At 45.9% G+C, this 23,251-nt stretch overlaps 1 protein-coding gene across 2 annotated transcripts in view; it reads right to left on the bottom strand.

Annotated features, from left to right (window-relative positions):
- Window positions 1–226: 226 nt before the first annotated feature.
- Window positions 227–23,251, bottom strand: part of CAP1 (CAP, adenylate cyclase-associated protein 1 (yeast)) — a 30,939-nt gene continuing 7,914 nt past the window's right edge. The window contains exons 2-13 of one of the 2 annotated variants that reach the window (XM_015413683.1): window positions 15,219–15,340; window positions 14,839–14,939; window positions 13,580–13,657; window positions 12,239–12,382; window positions 11,020–11,105; window positions 10,178–10,283; window positions 9,155–9,344; window positions 6,241–6,431; window positions 5,375–5,498; window positions 2,762–2,844; window positions 2,469–2,612; window positions 227–1,651 (exon numbers count right to left, since the gene is read on the bottom strand). In XM_015413683.1, the coding sequence (XP_015269169.1) occupies window positions 1,568–1,651; window positions 2,469–2,612; window positions 2,762–2,844; window positions 5,375–5,498; window positions 6,241–6,431; window positions 9,155–9,344; window positions 10,178–10,283; window positions 11,020–11,105; window positions 12,239–12,382; window positions 13,580–13,657; window positions 14,839–14,939; window positions 15,219–15,330 (1,443 nt within the window). In that variant the 5' untranslated portion in view covers window positions 15,331–15,340 and the 3' untranslated portion in view covers window positions 227–1,567. Of the gene's footprint in view, window positions 1,652–2,468; window positions 2,613–2,761; window positions 2,845–5,374; window positions 5,499–6,240; window positions 6,432–9,154; window positions 9,345–10,177; window positions 10,284–11,019; window positions 11,106–12,238; window positions 12,383–13,579; window positions 13,658–14,003; window positions 14,105–14,387; window positions 14,421–14,838; window positions 14,940–15,218; window positions 15,341–23,251 lie in introns of those variants that run through there. The other variant, XM_015413682.1, reaches the window with a different exon arrangement.

Genomic DNA, 23,251 nt, shown 5'->3' with positions numbered 1-23,251 from the left:
GCTCTACCTCCTCTGGAAGCCATTTTGGGTTTCGCAACCACCATCCCCTCTCAGAATTCGAAGTGCACTGCAGGCTCAAATAGGTTGGGGACCCCTCAGTCTGTAAGGTGCCCCTGGGCTTCTGTTTTGCACTAAGCCATAAGCTGTTTCTCTTTGCATCACCGGAGCAGCTTCTGCAGATGTCCCAATAAGAGTCACCATTTTAATGAGCAACTTGGTATTAACTTTATTCTATCTTCAGTATAATTTTTAAGTACATAAGAAAGGTTTCTTCTTTATTTTCACAAGCCTCGAGAGAGAAGTACAAGTCACAGGACAGTCTCAAAATAAGAAAAGATTGCATATCTTTTGGTAAGTTCCATTTCAGTGAAAAAAGTGAACTTATTAAATGTGGCAAGAAAGGAAATAAGATATGCTATCCAAGACACCAGGAGTCAAGCGCATAGGCAGCTAAACTCCCTTTTGTGGTCAATACAGTACTGTGCCTTCAGCACCTTAGCGCAACTCTTGCGGTGCCCCTGCTAACACGCAAACCTTCTGCACAAAGAAAAGTCAAGCAAAAAAAAGGAAGCAGACAGCCGGGGGTGTGTGTGTCTTCCAGCTTCTACAGTGTAAATTAATTTCAATTCACTACACAATGGATTGCAATGAACTTGTGCTTACAAATAATTAAATACTGGACTGGGAATGAACACTCAACCCTCTCTAGGTGCGAAAGAGGGGGCAGGTGTTGAGAAAAACCATCCTGGAAGGCTGAACATATGAGAATGTCCAGTTGCTCAGAAGAGGGCACCCTTTGGGTAGTTTTCACAGGGGGACTTGAATGGAAGAGGGTTAGTGGCAGCTTTCTAGCTGCTGGCCAGACACCTGGGAGGGGTGGTCTTGTGGCACCGGTAACCAAGAGGTCTCCCCAACATCATGGCACAACACAATTTTTTTCACACTGAGCACATAGGAAGAAAAAAAAATATCAGGGAGGAAGGAATGCTATACATCCCCTTTTTCAGCCTTTGGTCCAGCAAAGCCACTCCTGTAATCTTTTGAACACCCCTGATTAGAACAGAACTGCAAAATTTAGTTTGTTCCCTTGTAACTTCCCCCAAACACACCTGCTGGATATACTTTTAAATGTACACATCATGGGGGATGCGATACCCTGATACATGTTGTATTCTAAGAGGGAAAATAAAATCTCTCTTAAATGGAAGGGCCTCTGAAAGCCAACCACTGATACTGGCTCCAAAGTCAATGGGGCAAAAAAAGAAAGATCAGACAAATCAAGGTTGATTGGTGACGCAGTTTGGTCTGATGGGGTGATGGTGGTGGAATGCAACACCATCCCCAACTGATCAACCACCAGAATCAAACAGTCCTGCCGCACCCTACCTCAAATCCCAGCCTGAGGTAATTTTCAGTGAAGGCAGGTAGATGTCTCTCAGGTAGGACAGAAGCAGACTGACAGCAGGGGGCAAAATTACAGGAAATCGAGAGAAAAAAAATCCCCCAAAAGCAGATTTGTCCCATAGTGGTGGTGGGGTGAGGGGAGGGAGTCACATGCCTGGTCAGCTTATCCAGCTATTTCCGTCACCGTGGTGACTAGTTTCTGCCCATTCCACAGCGTCTTGAACTGCTCAGGGATCGGGAACTCGTTCTGAGGGAACAAAATTGTGGGAGTCAATACTGTTGATAGCTGTCTTGTATAGAGAAAAGAGGGTTAACAAGTATATGAAGTGTATGAAAGCAGTGTGGAGGCAGGACATCAGTAGTCTTTACAGTTAACTGCTGCTGCACAATATGGAAGATGTTCACACCAGGGTCACACCTTCATGAGGTTTTGGTCAAGGGAAGAATCCCATCAAAACAAATCAGGACAGACTGAAATATTTCACTAGAAACATCCACCATTTGTGGACTGCACTGGTTTAAAAGGGAATCAGATGAACCTCTCTGCCTATCTCCACAGCCATGATGGCTTAACAAGCCTCCACGTTCAGAGGCATTATATCCCAAGAATACTAGCTGCCAAAGAGTAAATAGAGGGCTGTTGGCTTCATGCCCTGTCATGAGCTTTCAAGGTACAGCTGGCTGTCTACTGTGGAAAAACAGGATACTGGATTAGATGCATCTTTGGTCTGATCCAAGCAGAGCTCTAATCTTCTGCTCCTAGATTATGTTTTATAAGAGGCCCCATTATGTGGTCTCAAGGAAGGTACCAACCAACTAGCAATGTTTTAAAATTTGATCTCCCCATTCCTAGGTGTGAATGTGTTAAAGTCTTCCATCACAAGCATGTAAGGATCTAGCCTTAGAGATCTGCCAAGATCCTTTATAACATAGTCTTCTGGGCTAACCTCTGTTTCAGATAGAGACTGCTGATTTAGCCAAAGGCCAATGATTGATTTCCATCCAGCTGGAAAGCTAGTGGAACCCCACTCACACACCTCCACGTGACTGGGGAAAAGACTTACAAAGTCGCCGCTGTCCGTGGGAATGAGAACGTTCATCTCTGAAGACTTGGCACTGACAATCTCGCAGTCTAGGGAGTTCTTGCTCAGGTAAACGTGACACCCATCCGTCTTGTTGATGGATATAGTTGGCACTTTACCCAGTACCTAGCAAGGGTAGTAAGAATCGTTAGAGCTTTCTGGAGTGGAGAACCAAAGGACAACAGCATATAAGGATCTCAGGATCGTTTATCGTAAAGCCCAAATGGCTGTTTCACGTCCCCATTCTAGGGACTGAGTGCTGGGATGTGCATTACCTGTACTTGGACGTCCCGGCTGTTTATAATCTCAACAATGCCCACGACGTCATCAAACACCAGTCCCAGCTTCTTGCAGTTATCTGCAGAAAGGGGGGAAAAGGCAGAGGAAACATTGTTATGTTGTCTTACAGCCCTAGCATGGCTCCTTAAGCCAAAGTGCTTAACCATGGTCCTTATTCTAGCAGAAATAAAGGGGTAATACGAGCTTTACCGCTACTGGTGACGGGAAAAGAACCAGCAGTGTGCCACACCCAAGTTGATCATGACAATTCTCCCTTATTGTGTAGAAGGGGCTGCGCTCTGCCCTTTTAAAACATGGACTGGGAACCAATCCTCCCACCCCATTCAAGCCTCACCACAGTCATGAATTCACTGAACAACTGTTAGGCAAGTCCACCAGCTCAGTGCCTCCAACTGATATACGAGATTGCTGGGCTCCTACAGAACTCTCATAGTAATTCCCAGGATGATGAGCACCTTGAGTGCTTGGGAGAACTAAGAAAACTTAAGCCTGCTGACTTCAAGGGACTTCGGTGCTCCCAAACACCATGCTGTTGATACACTTGTGGAGAGAGCAAAGAGATCCACAGCAGCAACCCTCAAGGCTCCCAGAGTTCACAAGGGGTTTGCATATCGTTGCTGCCATCGAAGGGTCTGTCAGCACAGGGATTCTGCAACATGTGAAGCAGTCCAGAGAACACATGGCAGGTGGGCTGCTGCTTGCCTTGTACCTGATGAGGGTGATTGCTACACCACCCCTTCTTGCCCCCCACAACAGTGAATAAAGTCAGCCCTTGGAAACTTGGTGTTTTGTTTTTTTTAATCAGCATCATTTCCCAACATTTTTGAACTCGAAAGAGGTTCCCCCCCCAACAATCTCCTTCCTTCAAATCACCCTTCCTCCATCTCCATTCCTAAATGCAACCCTAGAAGGTAGCCCAGGCATTTGCTCCCATTCTATGGTCAGTATCAGATTCTGAGGGTCAAATGAGACATTATGGCAGCCACAAGTTCAGCCTGTGGCCACCAATACCATTATAAGAAAGAATATGACCACTCAACAAGTGTCACAAGGGTCCAATCCTGATGGGGGCTCATGGCAGGAGGCAATTTTGTCCCCACTTGTGCCTTTTGAAATGACCAAACAGCTCCCCCCTACAGCTGTTTTGGTACTTAAAAAGGCACTGGAGGTCACCTGAGCACCCCACACCATGGATACAATCAGGTTTAGGTCCCAATTCTTCCCTAAAATGGCTTTGGCTGCCACAGGTCAAATCCATGGCTGCCAGAACATCTAGTTGGCCCCTAAAAGCTTCCAGGGAGCACAGATCTGTTTTTTTCTACTAAAGCTTCCTGTTGGAGTCTTGTAAGGCAATGTTTGTTTACATTATTTATAGATTCAGGTGGGTAGCCGTGTTGGTCTGAAGCAGCAGAACAAAGTTTTAGTCCAATGACACCTTTAAGACCAACAAAATTTTATTCAAGGTATAAGTTTTTGTGTGCAAGCACACTTAAGAACATAAGAGAAGCCAATGTTGGATCAGGCCAATGGCCCATCCAGTCCAACACTGTCACACAGTGGCCAAAAATACCAGGTGCCATCAGGAGGTCCATCAGTGGGGCCAGGACACTAGAGGCCCTCCCACTGTTGCCCCCCCCCCAAGAATACAGAGCATCACTTGCCCCAGACCCAGAGTTCCTATCTATCCCTTGTGGCTAATATACCTCTGCTCCATATGCTTATCCAGTACCCTCTTGACGCCGTCCGTGCTTGTAGCCGCCACCACCTCCTGTGGCAGTGAATTCCATCTGTTAGTCACTCTTTGGGTGAAGTAGTACTTCCTTTTATCTGTTCTAACCCGACTGCTCAGCAATTTCACTGAGTGCCCACGAATTCTTGTATTGTTTTTCAGAAGATTCTTTCCACGGCCACACGAAAGCTCATACCTTGCATAAAATGTTGTTGGTCTTAAAGGTGCCACTGGACTTAAACTTTGTTCTACATTATTTATAGTTTGTCTTTCCCACTGGGATTCAAGGTGGATTACTATGTTTGTGCTGTGTCTTCCTTCCAAGGAGGGTGGCCAGCCCTCCAAGTGGGGCTTGGAGTTCTCCCAAGAATTGTAACTGATTTCCAGACTACAGAGATCAGCTCCCCTGGAGGAAATGGTGGCTTTGGCGGACAAACTCTATGGCATCGGACCCCATAGAACTCCCTCCCCAAACTGTGCCTTCTCAAGGCATCATACCAAAATGCCTAGGATTTAGCAATCTGAAGTTGGCAACCCTACTTCCAATCCAAATAAGAAACACCACGTACACTAATTCCGAACGTTGAGGTCAAGACTTTATCAAAATGTAGCAAAAGGGGCTGGATACTTTTAGTTGCTTCTCACCCATCAAGTGGGTAACCCTTTTTTGTCAGTGGTGCACATATGTAGAAACCAGCCCACCAGGTTCAGGATATATGAGAGGAACTTGCTATTGTGCACTTCCCCTTGTTCCCCTAGAGAAGGGACTCTGGAGCGCCTGCCTGTCTGCCCTCAAGCAGCACACATCCTTCCCCCTTCCTACCTCATACACCAGTTTACAAGCTGATAGGGAACCTACCCAGCGTGATGGAGTTGATCTTGCCTTTGACACGGAGTGTACTGTTCATGCACTTATAGACGTAGGCCACCTGCTTCAGTTCAGTGTCACTGATTACCAAGTTGGAGGCACCCTCATGGTTTTCCTAAAGCAGGGAAGGGAAGGAGGCTGCTCATTGTCACATCCCTCAGGAGACAACTAATAATCGCAGATACATCACAAAAGGTTTGTACCAAGACAGACCCCTCCCTCCCTCGTCATCAAAGGGCAAGCAAACTGCCTATCATTCAAAAAGCACAAGCGCGTGCACACACACTGGTTATAAGCCTTGGCCCTTTTCCCATTCCACACCCCACACTTCAGCCACATCTCTTTAGTTGATCTCCCCCCCCAAGCCCATTTCGCTGTGCAGTCCCCTCCGTCACCCAAAATCATGAACTCAAAGCATTCATGCAAATGCCTCCACATATCTGAAGGCCTTCCTGCTGGGCAAGGTCAACTTCATGGGAGACCGACCAGTGGCGAAAGGGTTCAGGCCTTAAACGAGACCAACACAGAAGCCTGAGAATATATATATACCTGAGAGCCAGGAAAGAAGAGGCAGAGGGTTGCACCCAACCCTGTACTGAACACACCAAAGTTCTGCACAAAGACAAGCTGGATTCTGCTTCACATATGCATTATGTAAATTGAGAATGCATGCAAGATTATTGCTGCTGCCACACATTGTGGGGGAAAGAATCGGCCAGACATTGTAGGGTGTGCCATCAACTAGAAGCCTATTTTGCAGCTGCAACTCATGCTTCTGAGAGATCACTAGATGTGCACCCACAACCTATCTAAATTGCCAGGAGGGCTAGATGCCAAGGCCTCCGCAGATCACTCACCACTCTCCATTTTTTGCCTTCCAGCTCCAGGACAGGAGGGTCCTTCCTTAGGGGCTGTTTCTGGGAGGGACTGATAGCAGAGGAAGGCTTTGGAGCTGTGAAGGGTTTTGGTCCTGTCCTCACTGGGCCACCTGGATTCTTCAGCGCTGGGTTCTTGTGAGTCTTCATGTCATCAGGCACATGCTTCAAACCTAGGAAACATATTGCCATGAGCTTCCAGGACTGGATCTTAAAAGTGCTGGACAGCAAAGCCGACACTCTCTGTAGGAATCCAGCCCTTACAGTGGAAATCCTGCTTCATGCCTGCACATTCCCCAGAAACCCTCACATGGCTGGGCCTTCTGGTGTTACCTGAGGAATAAAGGGAAGAAACTGTGTTGCAGCTTCTCCCCGCATAAGAGCTTTCCATTGCCAATTTCACTGTAGAACTGCCCAAGACAGGTCCTTAAGAATTTGTATGCTCTCAATGAAGTCTGCAGCTTTTTCCTGCTTGAAACTTTATAAGCGGTGTTGCCTGGCAGGCTCAAGCTAGTTTAAAAAGGCATTACTAGTACAATTGTTTTTTGTTTAAAAACAATATAAAATTCAAAACAGGTAGTGTAAACATCCCAACCACCCACTAATGCACACGTTTTCTAAAGACCTAGGACAGGCCTTATATGGCATTCCACTATGTTGGAAGTGTGGGTGCTATTTTAGTTAAGGGGCTGCATAAACCAGATATGCAAAAAGACAGATTTAAACAAAAAAGGAGGGACAGCCACAGAAAATAAAGGTGTGTCCAGCTCCTGCTGTTTTTTTTGCTGAACCAGGCAGCCATCCAGAGGGCTATTACAGGAAGCATCAAGGAACAGCCAGCAATGTAGGTTTCCCAGAAAAAAATCCAATTTAAAGTTTCCCAGAAAGCGTTCTAGTGAGATCTGATTTAGCAAGTTTATTCTGACTTCTGTTTATCAACAAAACTTACAGGATGCCCCATGAGAATGTTATATTCCAATAGCAATATATACTTCAACTGAAATATTTAAGGGGAAAAAAATAAAGGGTGGTTTTCAATCGTGTTCAAGCAAATGCAAAATTTTATGTTGAAGTTACCTTTCTTGGAATACTACACTCACAACTCCTAGGAATAATGTCACCTGAAGAGCCTGAATTTAAAAATTTGAAATTGCCACCTATTTCTTAAGATTTAAAAGCTGGCTATACTACTGATGGAATGCTCCCCAAATAGTCTCATTCGTACCACAGCCTTCCCTTACATCCAGGAAGAGAGCTAATGCTCCAAATGGCATATTATAGGATCCAATACAATTTATCCATGTATTTCTTTGGTCATTTTATGGGCATTGTGCTTCAACTTTTAGTGCACTCGAATTGCTACTCATTCCCTCTGGGAACAAATGGAATATCTGCAGAACTAGCTGCTCAAGTTTTCACACAGATGAAGTTTTTAGAAGCAGGCTCAAGGTCCAAACAGTTCAGCAGATGTTCCATTTGCACCCAGAGGGAATGAGTAGCAATTCTAGGGCCCACTGACTGCACTGTAGTGTAAAAGACAAGTTCCCAGCTGAACCCTCTGCACGTTCTGAAAACAGACACGGCAGCTGCATTTGTTGCCCAAGCACAGGACTCCCCCTAATTAATAGATCTCTCAAAGGACAACAGGAGGAGGAAAAAGAGCTAATTGGCTTATGGCAGCAGCTCCTTAACACTGCTGGGGGGTTTGCAGTTCTTTCGTTCCTAGAACACACAGCAAGCATCCCCCCTCCCACATTGCTCCACCCCTCTAGAGCTGGAGGCAATATAAAATTTGGAGCATCACCCCCCCACTCTCTGATCCCACAGAATCAAGCTTCCCCACTCCCTCAACCACTACAGTTCCCAGAACTCAAATTCCTTCCACCTATATTAACATTATGCCTTCTAACTGTGCAGTTGCCACCCTGTCACACACACCAGTCAAAACTGTCAGTTATGCTGCCATTGTGGATGGTGGAGGTGGTTGATTTGTGTCTTCTTTCAGGTCTGGTACGCATGGTTTCAATTCTCAGTATTCCTTTTATCGCTGTTTGACCTTGGTGTCTGCTGCACTGCTTTCCCTTGGAATGTGAACCTGTTAGTTTTAGGCGCCCAAAGGCTTCTTCCCAGATTGGCTTTGAGCCATCAGGAGACCCCGCTTTGAACCAAGTATAATTGACCCTTTCCTGCTTTTTGAATTAGTTCTGACACTGAACATTTATGGATCACTTACCTATACTGGAACAATAAACTGAAACTTCATTGAAAGCCTGTTGTTGATTCCTGATTGCTGCAAGACTCTGATAAAAACCTCCTTACTTACCCCTTTTGCATTCACATAAGCCATGCATGCACATCTTTGCTTGTTTGGCACATCAATCTGACACAGTGAGGGCTTTAACTAAGGGTCCACAGTAATCAAAGAATTAGCTTGAACCAGGGTTTAAAGCAAGCTGCGACCTGGACATGCAACAGATGCAACATTTTGTAAAGTTCAAATATGTCCAAATCCACTAGAAGGAGCTTTCTTCAACTGGAGGAAAGCACCTCTGCCAGTGAAATGGATCTGTGGGACTCAACCCTGAGTCTACTCCCAACTCTGTCGCTAAGTTGCGTGAGCTGGCCACAAACAACAGCTGGGAAACAAGATGTGAACACATCTCCCTCGCAGAACCTCAGGAATAAACCACAGAGCCAGAGCGGCCAGTGATAAAACTACAGGTGTAAATGCACCAGCAAGACTGAAAAAATGACTCAAAGCTGCACATGCTACCTCCCTTAACACCACTGTTTGAAACCAACTACACATTTTCCAAGCTCAGAAGACTGTAATTCATATGCTAAGCAAGCTTGTCTAGATCACTCCCCCTGCTACACCCCCCCCCCCATTACCTACCAGAAGTGATGGCTTCTCCTTGGTTGATCTGGGCAAAAAGCGCAGAGCGAGACGTAGGGTCATCCCCACCAGAATTTGTGGAGGTAGTAGGTGGAGGAGGTGGAGGAGGTGGAGGCCCAGAGAACCGTGGTGGGCCGCCACAAGGAGGAGGGGAAGGAGTTGGAGACCCCCCCTCAGTTGCTATAGGTCCCTGGGGGAAAGGAAAAAAAAGAGAACCCAGGAATTTCAAAACAGTATGCGTAACAGAGGAGCCTGATAGTCCAGTCTAGCTCAATTTCATCACTACTAAGAAGGGCTGACCATGGTTGGTACCTGGATGAGAGACCTCCAAAGAAGACTGAGATTGTTATGCAGAGGAAGCCACCTCTGCTTCTTGCCTTGAAAGCCCTTTGTGTTGGCATTGCCATGAGTCAGTTGCAACTTGATAGCACACAATTACGAAGAACAGAGTCCCGGAGCATATTCAAGGCGAGCAGATTTATTGTGGCATAGGCTTTTATGAGTTAGAGCAGGGGGCTGCAATCTATGGTTCCAAATGCACAGAACCAAATATGGCTTGTTTAAAAAAAAAAATCTGTGGGTTCAGGAATATTGGGAGGTGGGGTAGGTGAGACGCTAGAATGATTAACCAGAATGATAGGGAAAGATTGTTCGTGGACAAAAGGGTTTCTTTGAGATGCTTCAGGAAAGGGAAATGATAGACAAGAACAGTTGCCAGGAATGCAAGTATAACCCATATGCAGATTTAAGCCAGTGTTCTAAAGCAACTCCATAGAGCGCTCCTATATATATATTGGGCTTACTATGAGAACTCACATGTGTCACTTCCTAATAAAGGACTCACAACAACCAGTACTTGGACTGCAGAAACATTCATGGATTATCAACAAATACATCAATTATCAGCTCCGCAAAGCTGCAAGCTTTCAATTACTTCAATAAGCACTCGCTGCAACAGAGTGGTCCTATGAAGACACACACACACACTATCATGTCCTGCCACAATGTTCAGCTGGCACTCACCGTTTTGCTCCAGGTCAGCCCAGTGGTGTGATGCTCCTTAATGTATGCCTGCAGCTCTGTCCAGATGCTCAGATAAGCCTTCACCCAGTCTACATGCTTCTTATCTCTAGGAGAAAGAGAAGCCAGGCAAACTAATTGGTTCAGGTAAGGGGGGGGGGATACCTGAAACTCTGCCTGAAACTGAAACCTTGGATTTCCTACTCCCTAGTTTGCAGATGGGACTCTGTACAGCTTAACTATTCCGACCACTGCAACAATGAAACTCATTAGCCCACCAACACAAACATGTCCTGTTCAAATTCATTTGTTTCTACCCTGTCACCATCCAACTCTTTCACCTTCAGACTTAGCAGAAGGGTATTCCACTACCACTGGACTTCTTGCATTTTTATAAAGGGAATATGACTGTATTAAAATTGGAATTGTTCGGTATGCTTTTACAAATAGGCAGGGCTTGTAGTTGCTGTACACATCTATTGTTTACTGCACAGTTTTCTGATTTCTGTAATTCAGTTTTCAAATTTCTTATGTCTTTGTAAACCAACCTCATTACAATATTATCTCATACTATTCCTATCGCATTGGTAAATGTTGTAATCTGACTTGAGCCTCAGCAAAAAAGGCAGACTATAAATAAATACAGCAAACTCTAGTTTGACACTGTAGTTAGGGACTCACTACCTAGGCTATGAAAGGTATTACAAGAGTGAACTCCAACCCCTGGGAACAGAAGCCCAGCAGACAACCTGGCCATAACACCAATAGTCATTCCCACCAATTTGAGGCATTTCCAGCCTCATGTTTTGTTTTTTAAAGGAAAGCCAAACACCTTCCAAACTTACACGTCTTTGTATTCCTTGAGGACACGATTGCTATAAAACATGGCTGCATCTGTCATCTCCTTCACATAAGGACCTGGTTTGGGGGACTACAAGAAGAGAATGCAACATCAGAACATGAATTCTGAAACTTTACCCTAACCCTAGCCTATGCGCATGAGTTCAGAGCAAACCTGTACTGGTTTTGTACCAACGGTTCTGGCTGGCTGTTCCCACAAAGAATCCTGGGAATTGTAGTTTGGAGGCTTCTACTAGGAGATCCCCTCACATAACTACAGTTCCCAGGGGAAAATGACCTGAACTGATTTAAATCCACAGAATAACATCCTGTTAAAAAGGTTAGTCCCATCAGTCCTCAATAATAGAACATAGGATCCCAGATCACCGCAGCCTGTGACAGCAGCCATGAAATTAAAAGACGCCTGCTCCTTGGGAGGAAAGCGATGGCGAAGCTAAACAGCATGATAAAAAGTAGAGACATCACCCTGCCAACAAAAGTCTGCATGGTCAAAGCAATGGTATTCCCAGTAGTCATGTATGGCTGCGAGAGTTGGAGTATAAGGAAGGCCGAGCGCCGAAGAATAGATTCTTTTGAACTATGGTGCTGGAGAAGACTCTTGAGAGTCCCTCGGACTGCAAGAAGATCAAATCAGTCAATCCTAAAAGAAATCAACCCTGACTGTTCCCTGGAAGGCCAGATAATGAATCTGAAGCTCAAATACTTTGGCCACCCAATGAGAAGGGAGCACTCCCTGGAGAAGACCCTGATGCTGGGAAAGATTGAAGGTCAAAGAAGACGGGGACGGCAAAGGATGAGATGTTTAGACAGTGTCATAGATGCAACGAACATGAAATTGAGCAAACTTCAGAGGATGGCGGAAGACAGGAGGGCCTGGCGTGATCTTGTCCATGGGGTCGCAAAGAGTCGGACTCGACTGTGCGACTGAACAACAAAAACCAGAGTGGGAGAGTATGCAGCCCATAGGGCCATACAGTATTCACCTCCCAGTGGGTGCATGTAGCCAGGAAGTGCTACATTTTAAAACTATGTGCACCCAGTGGGAAGTGAATACTGTATGGAGTCATGTGCTGCAAACCCCCACTCTCTGCTAGTATGCTCTAGTGCTTCTTTGTGCCGGAGAGGCCGGCTCACCCTTTGAGAATCCAGCTCTGAACAATGTGGGGTCTTGGATGGAAAGGGCCCCAGCTCTCAAACCCTTACCATGGCAACCCAGCCTAGCGCAGGGATGCTCTCACTAACTGCCGAGAGGTGATTGAACAGTTTGCTGCCACGGTTCTTCTCCCGGAAGCTCTGGACCACCTGGATCCGATCTGAGATTGGCTTCAGCAGGGATGAGAAATTGTTCTGCAATGGAAAGTTATTTCAGAAATTAAGCCTAACCATATACTTACGGATATTCTTTCCCTGTGTTTCTCCCCCCCCCCCCATTTAGAGCTGATACTATTGGTGTACAGATTCTTATGCCACACAGGACCACACCCATGACTTAAAACCAGAGGTGGAACATCAACCACATCACTCAGATTCAGAGAACTTCTAGTGCTGTTGCAGGGTGAGGTGTTCTAGGTAGAGCATCACAATAGTTTCCAACAAAGGCAGCTACCCACTGCATCTGTGCATGAGTCACTGCTCTGCTATGCCCTCCTCCCACAAGCTCAGAGCAAGGAATTCTGTCCCATGTTTGCTTCAGGTGGGGTTGAAACAGTCAGTCATTCCTAGCACAGAGATACAATAGAAGGACCTGCCCTCAGGAAAGGCTACCTGCTGCATCTCCGCATGAGCCAGTATTCTGGACTTTTGTTCTGACTGGAAGCCATGCCAAGAATGGTGACTCACAAAGACACACAGGAGCAGCGTGGGAGGGGACAACACTTCTCTAAGGGAAAGTGAACATAAATACTCTAAAAGAAGATGCCCCTTATGGTCTAAGGGCACTTAGCTTCTAATTTTAATCCATAAAAAGCATACCCCAGCTAGCAAATAATTGGGAAACAGAAGGGATAGGGGTGGTATCTGTGCAGTGGTTAGAGTGTTAGACTAGGACCTAGGAGACCCAAATTTGAATCCGCACTCTGCCACAGAAGGCTGCTAGGTGACCTTGGACTAGTCACACAGCCACACCTACCTCACAAAGTTGTTAGGATAAAATGGAGAAGGGGAAAATACTGAAAGCCAGTTTGGGTTCCCACTGGGACGAAAGGTGGGGCATAGATGAACTGCATAAGAAGTAAATATCTGCACAACCAAGCTGATATATATTGTGCGGGCTGGAATCCTGTGACCCAGCCAGAAACTCAGCTGCCCCTCCCTAATCCAAAAATTACCTTTCTGGGCTAAGACTAATGACCCAATGAATATCATACTATCTAGTAAATCATGCTCAGCACTGACTTAAAATCTGGGCTTTGGCATTCTGGAGAACAATGCTTGGCTTGAAGATGATGGTATTATGACACTGAAGGCATTCTTCGGAGGAGAAAGAGTGCCCCCACCCCTCACTTTGCAGTTACCCTTGAACACCACAGGTTTCTCCACACTTACTGCTGTTGGTTGCTGGCATTGAGACGCTGTTACCAGGAGTGCTCGCTCCGTCATCAAACCTGAGTGGACCATCTCAGCCTTCAAGAGAAAGAAAAGTATACATGACAGTTACAGGGAATGGTTTTGCATTAAGAGAACAGTCAACAGGGGATTGGGATGCACACATCTATATATGATCAGTGACATTTCAACTGTCGTTATAGTCCAAAGATGAAATCCATAAGTAAAAAATCAGAACAAAGCCTGCACACACTATGAATGAAGACCACTGGGCAACAACTGGACATACCATGGCAACTGATGGTCCCTTCATACTCTAAAAAAACCCATGTCTGTCTTCAGCATCAGTTTGGTGGTACTCTCCAATCTAGGTTTTTTAAGCATTTCAAGCACACACTCTTCAATAAAGAAGCCTGGGGCTTACATGTTTCTGGACATCGCCACCAATTTCTATGCTTATCTTCATGTATTCAGCTACTGGACCAGCCAAGAGAGAGTCAAAAGCTTGCACATACTCAGCTACTCCTGTAATGGGAAACAAAACAAGGCTAGGAGGAGAAGTGTAGAGAGAGCAGCTGGACTTGGCCTGAAGCGTCTGCAAATAATATTCACAATAAGCATCCCACCACAATAATTTGCATGAAGCATTAGAGTTATCAGAATCATCTGAGAACTGAAGACTGTTGCCACTTGAGAATTGTTGCTTCTTTTTTAAAAAGCAAGCAGTTGGGTTCCGGGGGGGGGGAAGGGGGGAGACTAGCCATTGGCAGCTGCATGCCAACAGCCAATGCGCTAAGCCGTCTCTTACTGTTCTGAGAGCCTCCTCCGTAGTTGCCGTGTGCACCAGCTGGCACTGAGACGCTGTTACCAGGAGTGCTCGCTCCGTCATCAAACCTGAGTGGACCATCTCAGCCTTCAAGAGAAAGAAAAGTATACATGACAGTTACAGGGAATGGTTTTACATTAAGAGAACAGTCAACAGGGGATTGGGATGCACACATCTATATATGATCAGTGACATTTCAACTGTCGTTATAGTCCAAAGATGAAATCCATAAGTAAAAAATCAGAACAAAGCCTGCACACACTATGAATGAAGACCACTGGGCAACAACTGGACATACCATGGCAACTGATGGTCCCTTCATACTCTAAAAAAACCCATGTCTGTCTTCAGCATCAGTTTGGTGGTACTCTCCAGTCTAGGTTTTTTAAGCATTTCAAGCACACACTCTTCAATAAAGAAGCCTGGGGCTTACATGTTTCTGGACATCGCCACCAATTTCTATGCTTATCTTCATGTATTCAGCTACTGGACCAGCCAAGAGAGAGTCAAAAGCTTGCACATACTCAGCTACTCCTGTAATGGGAAACAAAACAAGGCTAGGAGGGGAAGTGTAGAGAGAGCAGCTGGACTTGGCCTGAAGCGTCTGCAAATAATATTCACAATAAGCATCCCACCACAATAATTTGGAGGAAGCATTGGAGTTATCAGAATCATCTGAGAACGGAGACTGTTGCCACTTGAGAACTATTGCTTCTTTTTTAAAAAGCAAGGAGTTGGGTTCCCGGGGGGGACGGGGACTAGCCATTGGCCGCTGCATGCCAACAGCCAATGCGCTAAGCGGGCGTCTCTTACTGTTCTGAGCGCCTCCTCCGTAGTTGCCGTGTGCACCAGGGCCATGGGACACCATCTCCAAGCGCCCCACAGCCTTCTCCAACCGTTCTACTAGGGTCTGCAGGTCTGTCATCTCTTACTACCTGTTGAGGCAAACCACACATTAAGGAGCGGGGTGGAAGCTGAGGCAGCCAGTATGTACACAGATTTAATACAAGGGCCAGCATATACCAATTAGAGGCCAAATGTTAGACTTAAGCCTGGAACAGGTGACTGTCTTTCCCCTGGCTCACTGTGGTAATGCCAGAAACTAGGGCTCCCAGGCAGAAGTCCAACAATTTCTCTGAACTGCGAGCTAGAATAGTCTTGGGATTTTGGCAGGCTACACTGGCAAGCACCAACGACACTAAGATCAGTGCCCTGTCCGTGACAGTTCTGATCCAAAAAGCATGGTCCTCCACGCTCCCTGGGAAACGAGACAGATGCTAATTTTAGTAATTACCACTTCCCAACACTCACTAAAGGAGCATGTTCATCTGCATGCACACGCATAAACAACTGAGTTCAGCCTTTGGGGATCTAAAGCCCCATAGCTTCACTTCAGCCACCAGCCGCCTTGTTTGTTCACAGGTGCTAGGTTTGACTTATGCCTTTCTATGAGGAGAGTGACACATGAGTGCAAAGCTCCACTGGCATGAGGCCAACTGATACACACCCAAGAGACCCTCACAGATCACTCCTGAAGTGTGCTCCCCCAATACAATTTCCCTCCTGCCTTTCCTTGTCAGTTTACCATGATGGTGGGTTAAATCCACTTCAACAGTAACAGCCTTGAAGTCTTCTTCGGCATTAATTGTGGCGCAGCATTATACCTGCACCCAAGTTAACACGTGGGGGGTGGGAAGGGGGGAGGAAGGAATACCTTCAGAAGAATGCAGGGAGCCAGATCTACAGCAGATTTGCAATGGCTAAGCCACGGTTAAGAGACCAGTGCTGCATCAGCATGAAGCGCAGGAGATCACAAAAGCCAGTTCAGCCCTTGGTCTTGTAGTATGAAAATACAGACGTGTTGGTTTGGGCTGCTGCTAGGACTCATAGTGGGAACCAGCCCTCAGAACCAGCCCTCAGCTGTTTGTATCCCAAGGTCTCCCCACTCCCTGAAACCTGGCAAATGATTGTTAATATTCCTACATGAATTATGGGCAGCTCCCCATCTAGCAACTTCCCCCAACACCTCTTGCAGCCGCTTCTAGGTATAATGGAATGCCAGACAGCATTCCTCTCTCCTCAACTGCTTCCTTTCCCCCACCAACTCCCAACAAGGAAAGCAACTTCTTAAAAAATGTTCATGTTCAAGACCTCAAAACCACCGCTTTTTAGAGGTCTACATGGGAAAAGAGGCTTATGTGTAACACATGAAAATGCACCAAATGCTAAAGAGATGCTAGAGGCCACAGCAGGCTCCCTTTAGAAGAGAGAGATCTCTTGAAGTCTTCTTCGGCATTAATTGTGGCGCAGCATTATACCTGCACCCAAGTTAACACGTGGGGGGTGGGAAGGGGGGAGGAAGGAATACCTTCAGAAGAATGCAGGGAGCCAGATCTACAGCAGATTTGCAATGGCTAAGCCACGGGTTAAGAGACCAGTGCTGCATCAGCATGAAGCGCAGGAGATCACAAAAGCCAGTTCAGCCCTTGGTCTTGTAGTATGAAAATACAGACGTGTTGGTTTGGGCTGCTGCTAGGACTCATAGTGGGAACCAGCCCTCAGAACCAGCCCTCAGCTGTTTGTATCCCAAGGTCTCCCCACTCCCTGAAACCTGGCAAATGATTGTTAATATTCCTACATGAATTATGGGCAGCTCCCCATCTAGCAACTTCCCCCAACACCTCTTGCAGCCGCTTCTAGGTATAATGGAATGCCAGACAGCATTCCTCTCTCCTCAACTGCTTCCTTTCCCCCACCAACTCCCAACAAGGAAAGCAACTTCTTAAAAAATGTTCATGTTCAAGACCTCAAAACCACCACTTTTTAGAGGTCTACATGGGAGCTGCGGTGGCTCAAGTGGTTAAGACGCTGAACTGCAGGCTGTGGACGGTCGGTAGTTCAGCAGTTCGAGACCCGAGTGTGCCGCATGACGGAGTGAACTCCCGTCTCTAGTTCCAGCTCCTGCCAACCTAGCAGTTCGAAAGCAAGAAACTGCAAGTAGTTCCGTGCGCCTTGGTGTTTAGTCATGCCGGCCACATGACCACGGAAATGTCTTCGGACAGCGCTGGCTCTTCGGCTTTGAAACGGAGATGAGCACTGCAACCCTAGAGTCAGATTCGATTGACTTTCGAGCAAGGGAACCTTTACATTTACCTTACATGGGAAAAGAGGCTTATGTGTAACACATGAAATGCACCAAATGCTAAAGAGATGCTGGAGGCCACAGCAGGCTCCCTTTAGAAGAGAGAGATCTCTCTTCTGTTCCAACCAGGAACAGGCAACCACTGTGCTTACCTGAGGCCAACAAAGCAAAGGCAAAGCCCATTGAAGCAACACAAACCCAGTGATGGCAAGAGTTAAATCAGCACACCAGGCCCAGACATGTGCCAAGGCAAGCAGCTGCCCAAGATAAGGGAACAATCATGCCCCTGTTCATGACTTTCCCCACAGGATCTCGTTTTCCAAGGGATGCAGAAGAAAAGGATTGAGGCATGTGAGTTTTCTTAGCTGCCTCCCTCAAAGGCAGCTAACAAAGCCTGCCATTAGCCTTCTAAACTGAAGATCATTTAGGAGTTCGCCCACAAGCAAACTAAAGTGAGGGGAAGGCAGGGAGGGGCTGGCCAGCCACTTTCTTTCAAACTGCAGCAGTCATCTGGAGGGTGAATCAGAGTTTTAGGCCAAGAACAAAATTCCCTTATATTGCCTAAGTGCTCAAAAGTAAGCCAGCCAACATTTTTTCCTCCAGTCACTGGCAGGAGCACTGGGCCTAAAAAGGAAAAGGGCACACTAAAGTAAGCTTCAGGCTCTTTCACTCATTGAATTCCTGGCTGCAGACAATGAACTGCACACAAATTTTGCAGCATCCATGCAGCATGTGCTTGGGTTTCACTGGCAGACAGGAAGGAACTCAGCTGTCAGCCCAACATCTGAGCTGTGCTTCTGTTTGCTCTTCCTGTCTCCAGGCATAAAGTTCAGGTCTGGCCAGAGGGGCTCAAGCCAAAGACTCTTAGCTCTAGTTTGTGCTGTGCAGCCTTAGACAAGCTGGCCTATTGGATGGAGGACCTGCCCACGATATACCTAGCTATTTTTTGTTTCATTTAAAATTGTACTTTCAAACTATTTTTCAATTGGGGCTCTTTTTTGGGGGGAGGTATTATTAAAATCTGCTGTGAGTCCCTTCTGGGAGAAAAGGAAGGAGCAACTATTTTAAGTCTAACACTGAGCACCTGTAGTTCCACACTCATTTGCAAAGCCATGAAAGCTGCTTGCCCTGAGATATAGTCCCACACTGCCCAGGGTGTGTTGTATGAAGGAATCACATATGTGGTGACCATGTTGGGACTCCTTCCAATGCAAAGGTCAGCCAGTCAATGGAAACAAAGCATGCCACTCCACCCATTAACAGATTGCTGGAGCAGCATGGGGCTGCAGTATAGGGAAGTGCTTCCTCAGCCTTGGTGGGCAAGTATCAATGGGCCCTTGGCAGATAGATAACAGCCAATCACAAGCCAAAAATCAGACACACAACTTGTTACCATAATATCAATCCAAATGGAAAGGTCCAGAAAATTATGTGGTTTGTGTCATCTTAACAGATTTATGCCTGCGTTCTATTGAATGAAATAGTCCTCTGTGAGAGAAAGAGATACAAGATTGTCCCACATGTTACTGGGTGCTCTGGTGATTCTTAAATTAGACAGCTGGCCCAGGGAGGGCTGTCTGATGCAATGTTCTGCTCCCACTCACCACACATACTGGTCACAGAGAAGAGGAAGAGAACGGCTTCCTTCCTGGAACAGACAACTCTTCTCAGCTTCCCCTTTACAGGAAGGCCAGCATCTACTACTGAGAGTTACTGCCAGTCTAACTCAGATTAAGCTCCTATGCCTTCCCCTCCATCTTAAAAATGTTACTCATTTTTTATACCACACTCCTACATGGTGGGGCTTTCAATGGCCTCTGGGGCAGGGAATCATTCAGGCCCACAATTGCTGCATCATACGATTTACGGCATCTCACGCCAATAAGCTTTAACTTGCACGCAACCCTGCTGCTTGCTCACACAACAGAAGGCAGATCATTTCTTCTGGATGAAAGGCCAAGCGCAGAAATGCTTCCACAGCAGTCACAAATTCCCTGGGATCCTGGCTGTCAAGAAGAGGAATCTCATTTGAAAGTAAGAAGGTTAAGCAATTGTCAAGAGTTCCCATCTACACTTACTTAGTGGAGACTAAGAACCCAGGGACTGGTTAATATTTCCAGAAACAACCCCTTCAGACCTTCCTTCCCAACACAGCAGATAGGAAGTAATCCTCTGCAGTGCTTTGCTTTTTAAAAAGGCAAAGAAATGACACAGTAGCACTTTCTTCCTATCAATCCAGAAACCTGGCTGCAAACCACTCTGATGGGGCTGCGCGAAGCCCAACATTTTAAGTGCACTGCCCTATTCTCCAAATCTGGAAAAGCAGGCAGGTTTCGCTGCATCTGTTTAATTACATATTGCATACTCCTTTAAAACACATCTGAGACAGAGCACAACCAAATTAAGAAATTCCAGTATAAAAATAAAAATATGCAGTTAACATACTAAAACCACAGTTTCCTGTGATGGAAGAAAAGCAAAAAAAGAGCTAAGCGCGCACACACACACATATACAGCAACAGCAGCCAGGGAATTGGGAAGAAGAAAAATCAATATCCGAAATACCTGAAGAAAACACAAGTTTTTATTTGGCACCTAGAATTTCATGAATGTTAAGCTGGGCAATAATAGCAATGCAAGGCTGGGCTTACAGATGTCCACATCTGGCAATGGATGATGTAACAAATACCACCAGCAACTTTTTAAAAAAAGAAAAAGGCAGCTGAAATTTCACAACAGCACAACTTTTCAAACTACATTCACAAACTTTTGCATCACCGGAACTAATTTACGAAATATTTCCTACCCAATTTACAAGAGATTTCTTACTCAAAGGCAGTTCTCTAACCCACCACGGCCACCACGTAGCTGTCGGCAACCTTGGTTATTTGAATTCCCAAATCCCATCCCCTTCTTGTTGCAAATACACAGACCTACATTGCCTCCACCAATCTAACACTGTGGTAGGGATGGCAGTCCATCAAACCTGGCCTGAAGGCTTGGGGCTCCTCTCTTTCCTGATTTATGTTATAGAAATTGACAGCTGAAAAGAGTTCAAGCTGACTTCCTTGAAGTCAGCCCAGATCAATTCACTGGGACACAGAGTTGAGGACTACCTCCAGGACTCACTACCTCCAGACTTTGTCCTGCTGACTGACATGCTTAAAGGGGAATGTTTGGTAGTGGGTCTGTTATACTGGTGTGTGTTATGTGTGTGAATAATGCTAGGAAAAATTGAAGGCAGTAGGAAAACAGGAAGAACTCACATGAGATGGATTGACTCGATAAAGGAAGCCACAAAGGCCCTCAGTTTGCAAGACCTGAACTAGGCTGTCAATGATAGGATGTTTTGGAGTTCATTAATTCTTAGGGTTACCATAAGTCAGAAGCAACTTGACAGCACATAATGCACACACGTGTATGCACGTAGCAGGTGGTGAGTTCTGGACAAGAAGAATTTTTGCATTTGAACACTGAACGATCGAAAAGTGGATGTTTCACAACACACACACTGGAAGAAGGTGGTGAAAGACAGGTGGGTTGAGTCAGTAATTATATCTAATTATGAAAATGGCCAAAAATGTGGATGGTTTAAAGGCTATATTCAGAGAAGGGGAAACTTTCTACAAACAGAGGAAGGGATGGAGACTCAGGTTGCAGAAAAGTCCCAAATAAAAAGGGTGGGGGAGTTAACTAAGGAAACCAAAACAGAGAAGCACGGTCTGCATTTAGTGCATAGTGCTTGGTAGGGTGGGCAGTTGTGAAAGGATGACCAAAGCAATGGGGAAAGAAGTGGCAAGCTGGTAAACCAGTAGACAAAGGAAGAGAGAGACAGCATGGGAGAGCAAGGCAGTGGACAGAAGGAGCAGGCAGTGGCAGGGAGAATGACGGAGATGGCTCCAGGCAGACGAATGAGCTGTGTAAGCAGTAGTAGAGGCAACTAGCACAAGCGAGCAAGAAAGGCAGCAGCAGTAGAGTGAAGGGGGGAGACCGACAGAAGAAGTGGGGGGGGGGAACATGGGGGGTAGAAAGCTGTAGGAGGAAGCAGGGATCACAGGGGGGGGATTTCATCTCCACCACAAACTCCCTCATGCATCCCCACTTTGTCAGTTCTATTCCATTGCATTCATCAGCCTGAAGAGTCCATAGGGTAGACTGTTGTGGCTATAAAGATGAAAACTGTGGCTAAGATTTTAATTAGGGGGAAATGCAGGTGAACACATTTGTCATGGGTTCTTCTTTGCACCGGCAGAATCTGGCCAGCCTCTACGATTTTCACAGAAGAATTCTGAGACTATTTCTGGTTAATGGACCACAGGCCAGAGTGCCATTCTCAACCGCTGAGCCCACTGCATTCCATATGGGCCTGATCGGATTTAAGCACTATTAACTCTGTCTGACTGCATTTTAGATACAGGGATTACTTGCAGCCTGAAATCACAGAACAGCTTCTAGCTGTGTAGGCATTTAACAAGCTGCTGCAGGCCTGGCTCCTAGCAGAATGCCGGCTTCTCTGGATCTTGGCCAAAGAGAACATGGCTCCTGAACATCAGGAAGATAGCATCTCTCTCTAGAACGTCAGATTTTCTTGTGGTCTGACAAGAAAACCCCAACTCTCTCTGAAGCAAGTCCTGCAAACACAGCTAAAACTCTCCTTAAATCTTCTTGCTTTGCAAACACAGAACTCAGCTAAAACTCTCCTTAAATCTTCTTGCTACAGGGGTTGATCCATATGAAAAGCAGCCCTTGTGCTTAAACTCAGTGGCACTGCGCAAGCTCTAGCTGAATAGCTATATAAAAATGTGCTAAGCATTGTGTGTTTCCTTAAGCCTGCTTAAAAGCCTACAGGTACACTGAAACCATGCTGAAACAAGTCCTCACCCATGGAGAGTATTTACTACCAAAGGAGAAATGGGGAAATTGCCTTATTAAAAACGGTTTGCTTAGTGTTAATGAAATATCTGATTGTGATGAACACAAACCCTGGCTTGCAAACTCACTTCAAAGCATGGTTCTACATAGTGGTTTGCAGTCAATCTTTAACATTGGCTTATATATTATTTAGCTATGGCTAAGGGAAAAACTGTGGCTAAGTATTACATCTGCTCAAGGCCACAGATACTGTGATGACAACCCCACACAACACACGCCATGTTATTCTTCCGTAACGTGACTTGCTCCAATAACAAAATCACAGGCCTTTTCTTCTTTGGGAGTTAAGCTTCCATCCACTCCACCTGCTGAGTGGCTTTCAGACCCAGGGTTCATAGACCAACATGCCCCGAAGTGCTCCTTGTTTGCTGTAAGTGCCTGAAAAAAAGAAGGGCTTAAGCCCCTGGTTCTTTTTTTATTACAGATACCTTAGTAGAAAGTGGGGAGCGGAAGTCAAGCCACTTTGATTCTGTTTTCCTGTCAGAGCAGACTTCTACAAAGAAGTAAGCATTTCCAAGCTATACTGCTAAATTTCAGGCAAGCAACCACAAAGAGCTCAGGAGTATTCTATGTTTCAAGATTAAATGAGAAAAGTACATTAGACTTACCTTGGAGGTTCCTTATTCTCGAGGGCGAGGACACTTTGGAACGCTTGGGCTCCTCTTCCTATGCATATCAGTGTCCTCCTCCCCCTTGAGAGAGAACAAGTCAGAGGCCCGTGAGGAATCACAGGAGGGGAGGGGCAATTTGGAAACTCCAACCTCCAAACCCT

The sequence above is a fragment of the Gekko japonicus genome, unplaced genomic scaffold (assembly GCF_001447785.1).
Source record: "Gekko japonicus isolate JY-2015 unplaced genomic scaffold, Gekko_japonicus_V1.1 scaffold547, whole genome shotgun sequence".
NCBI lineage: Eukaryota > Metazoa > Chordata > Lepidosauria > Squamata > Gekkonidae > Gekko > Gekko japonicus.
This window is presented reverse-complemented; position numbering and strand designations above follow the sequence as displayed.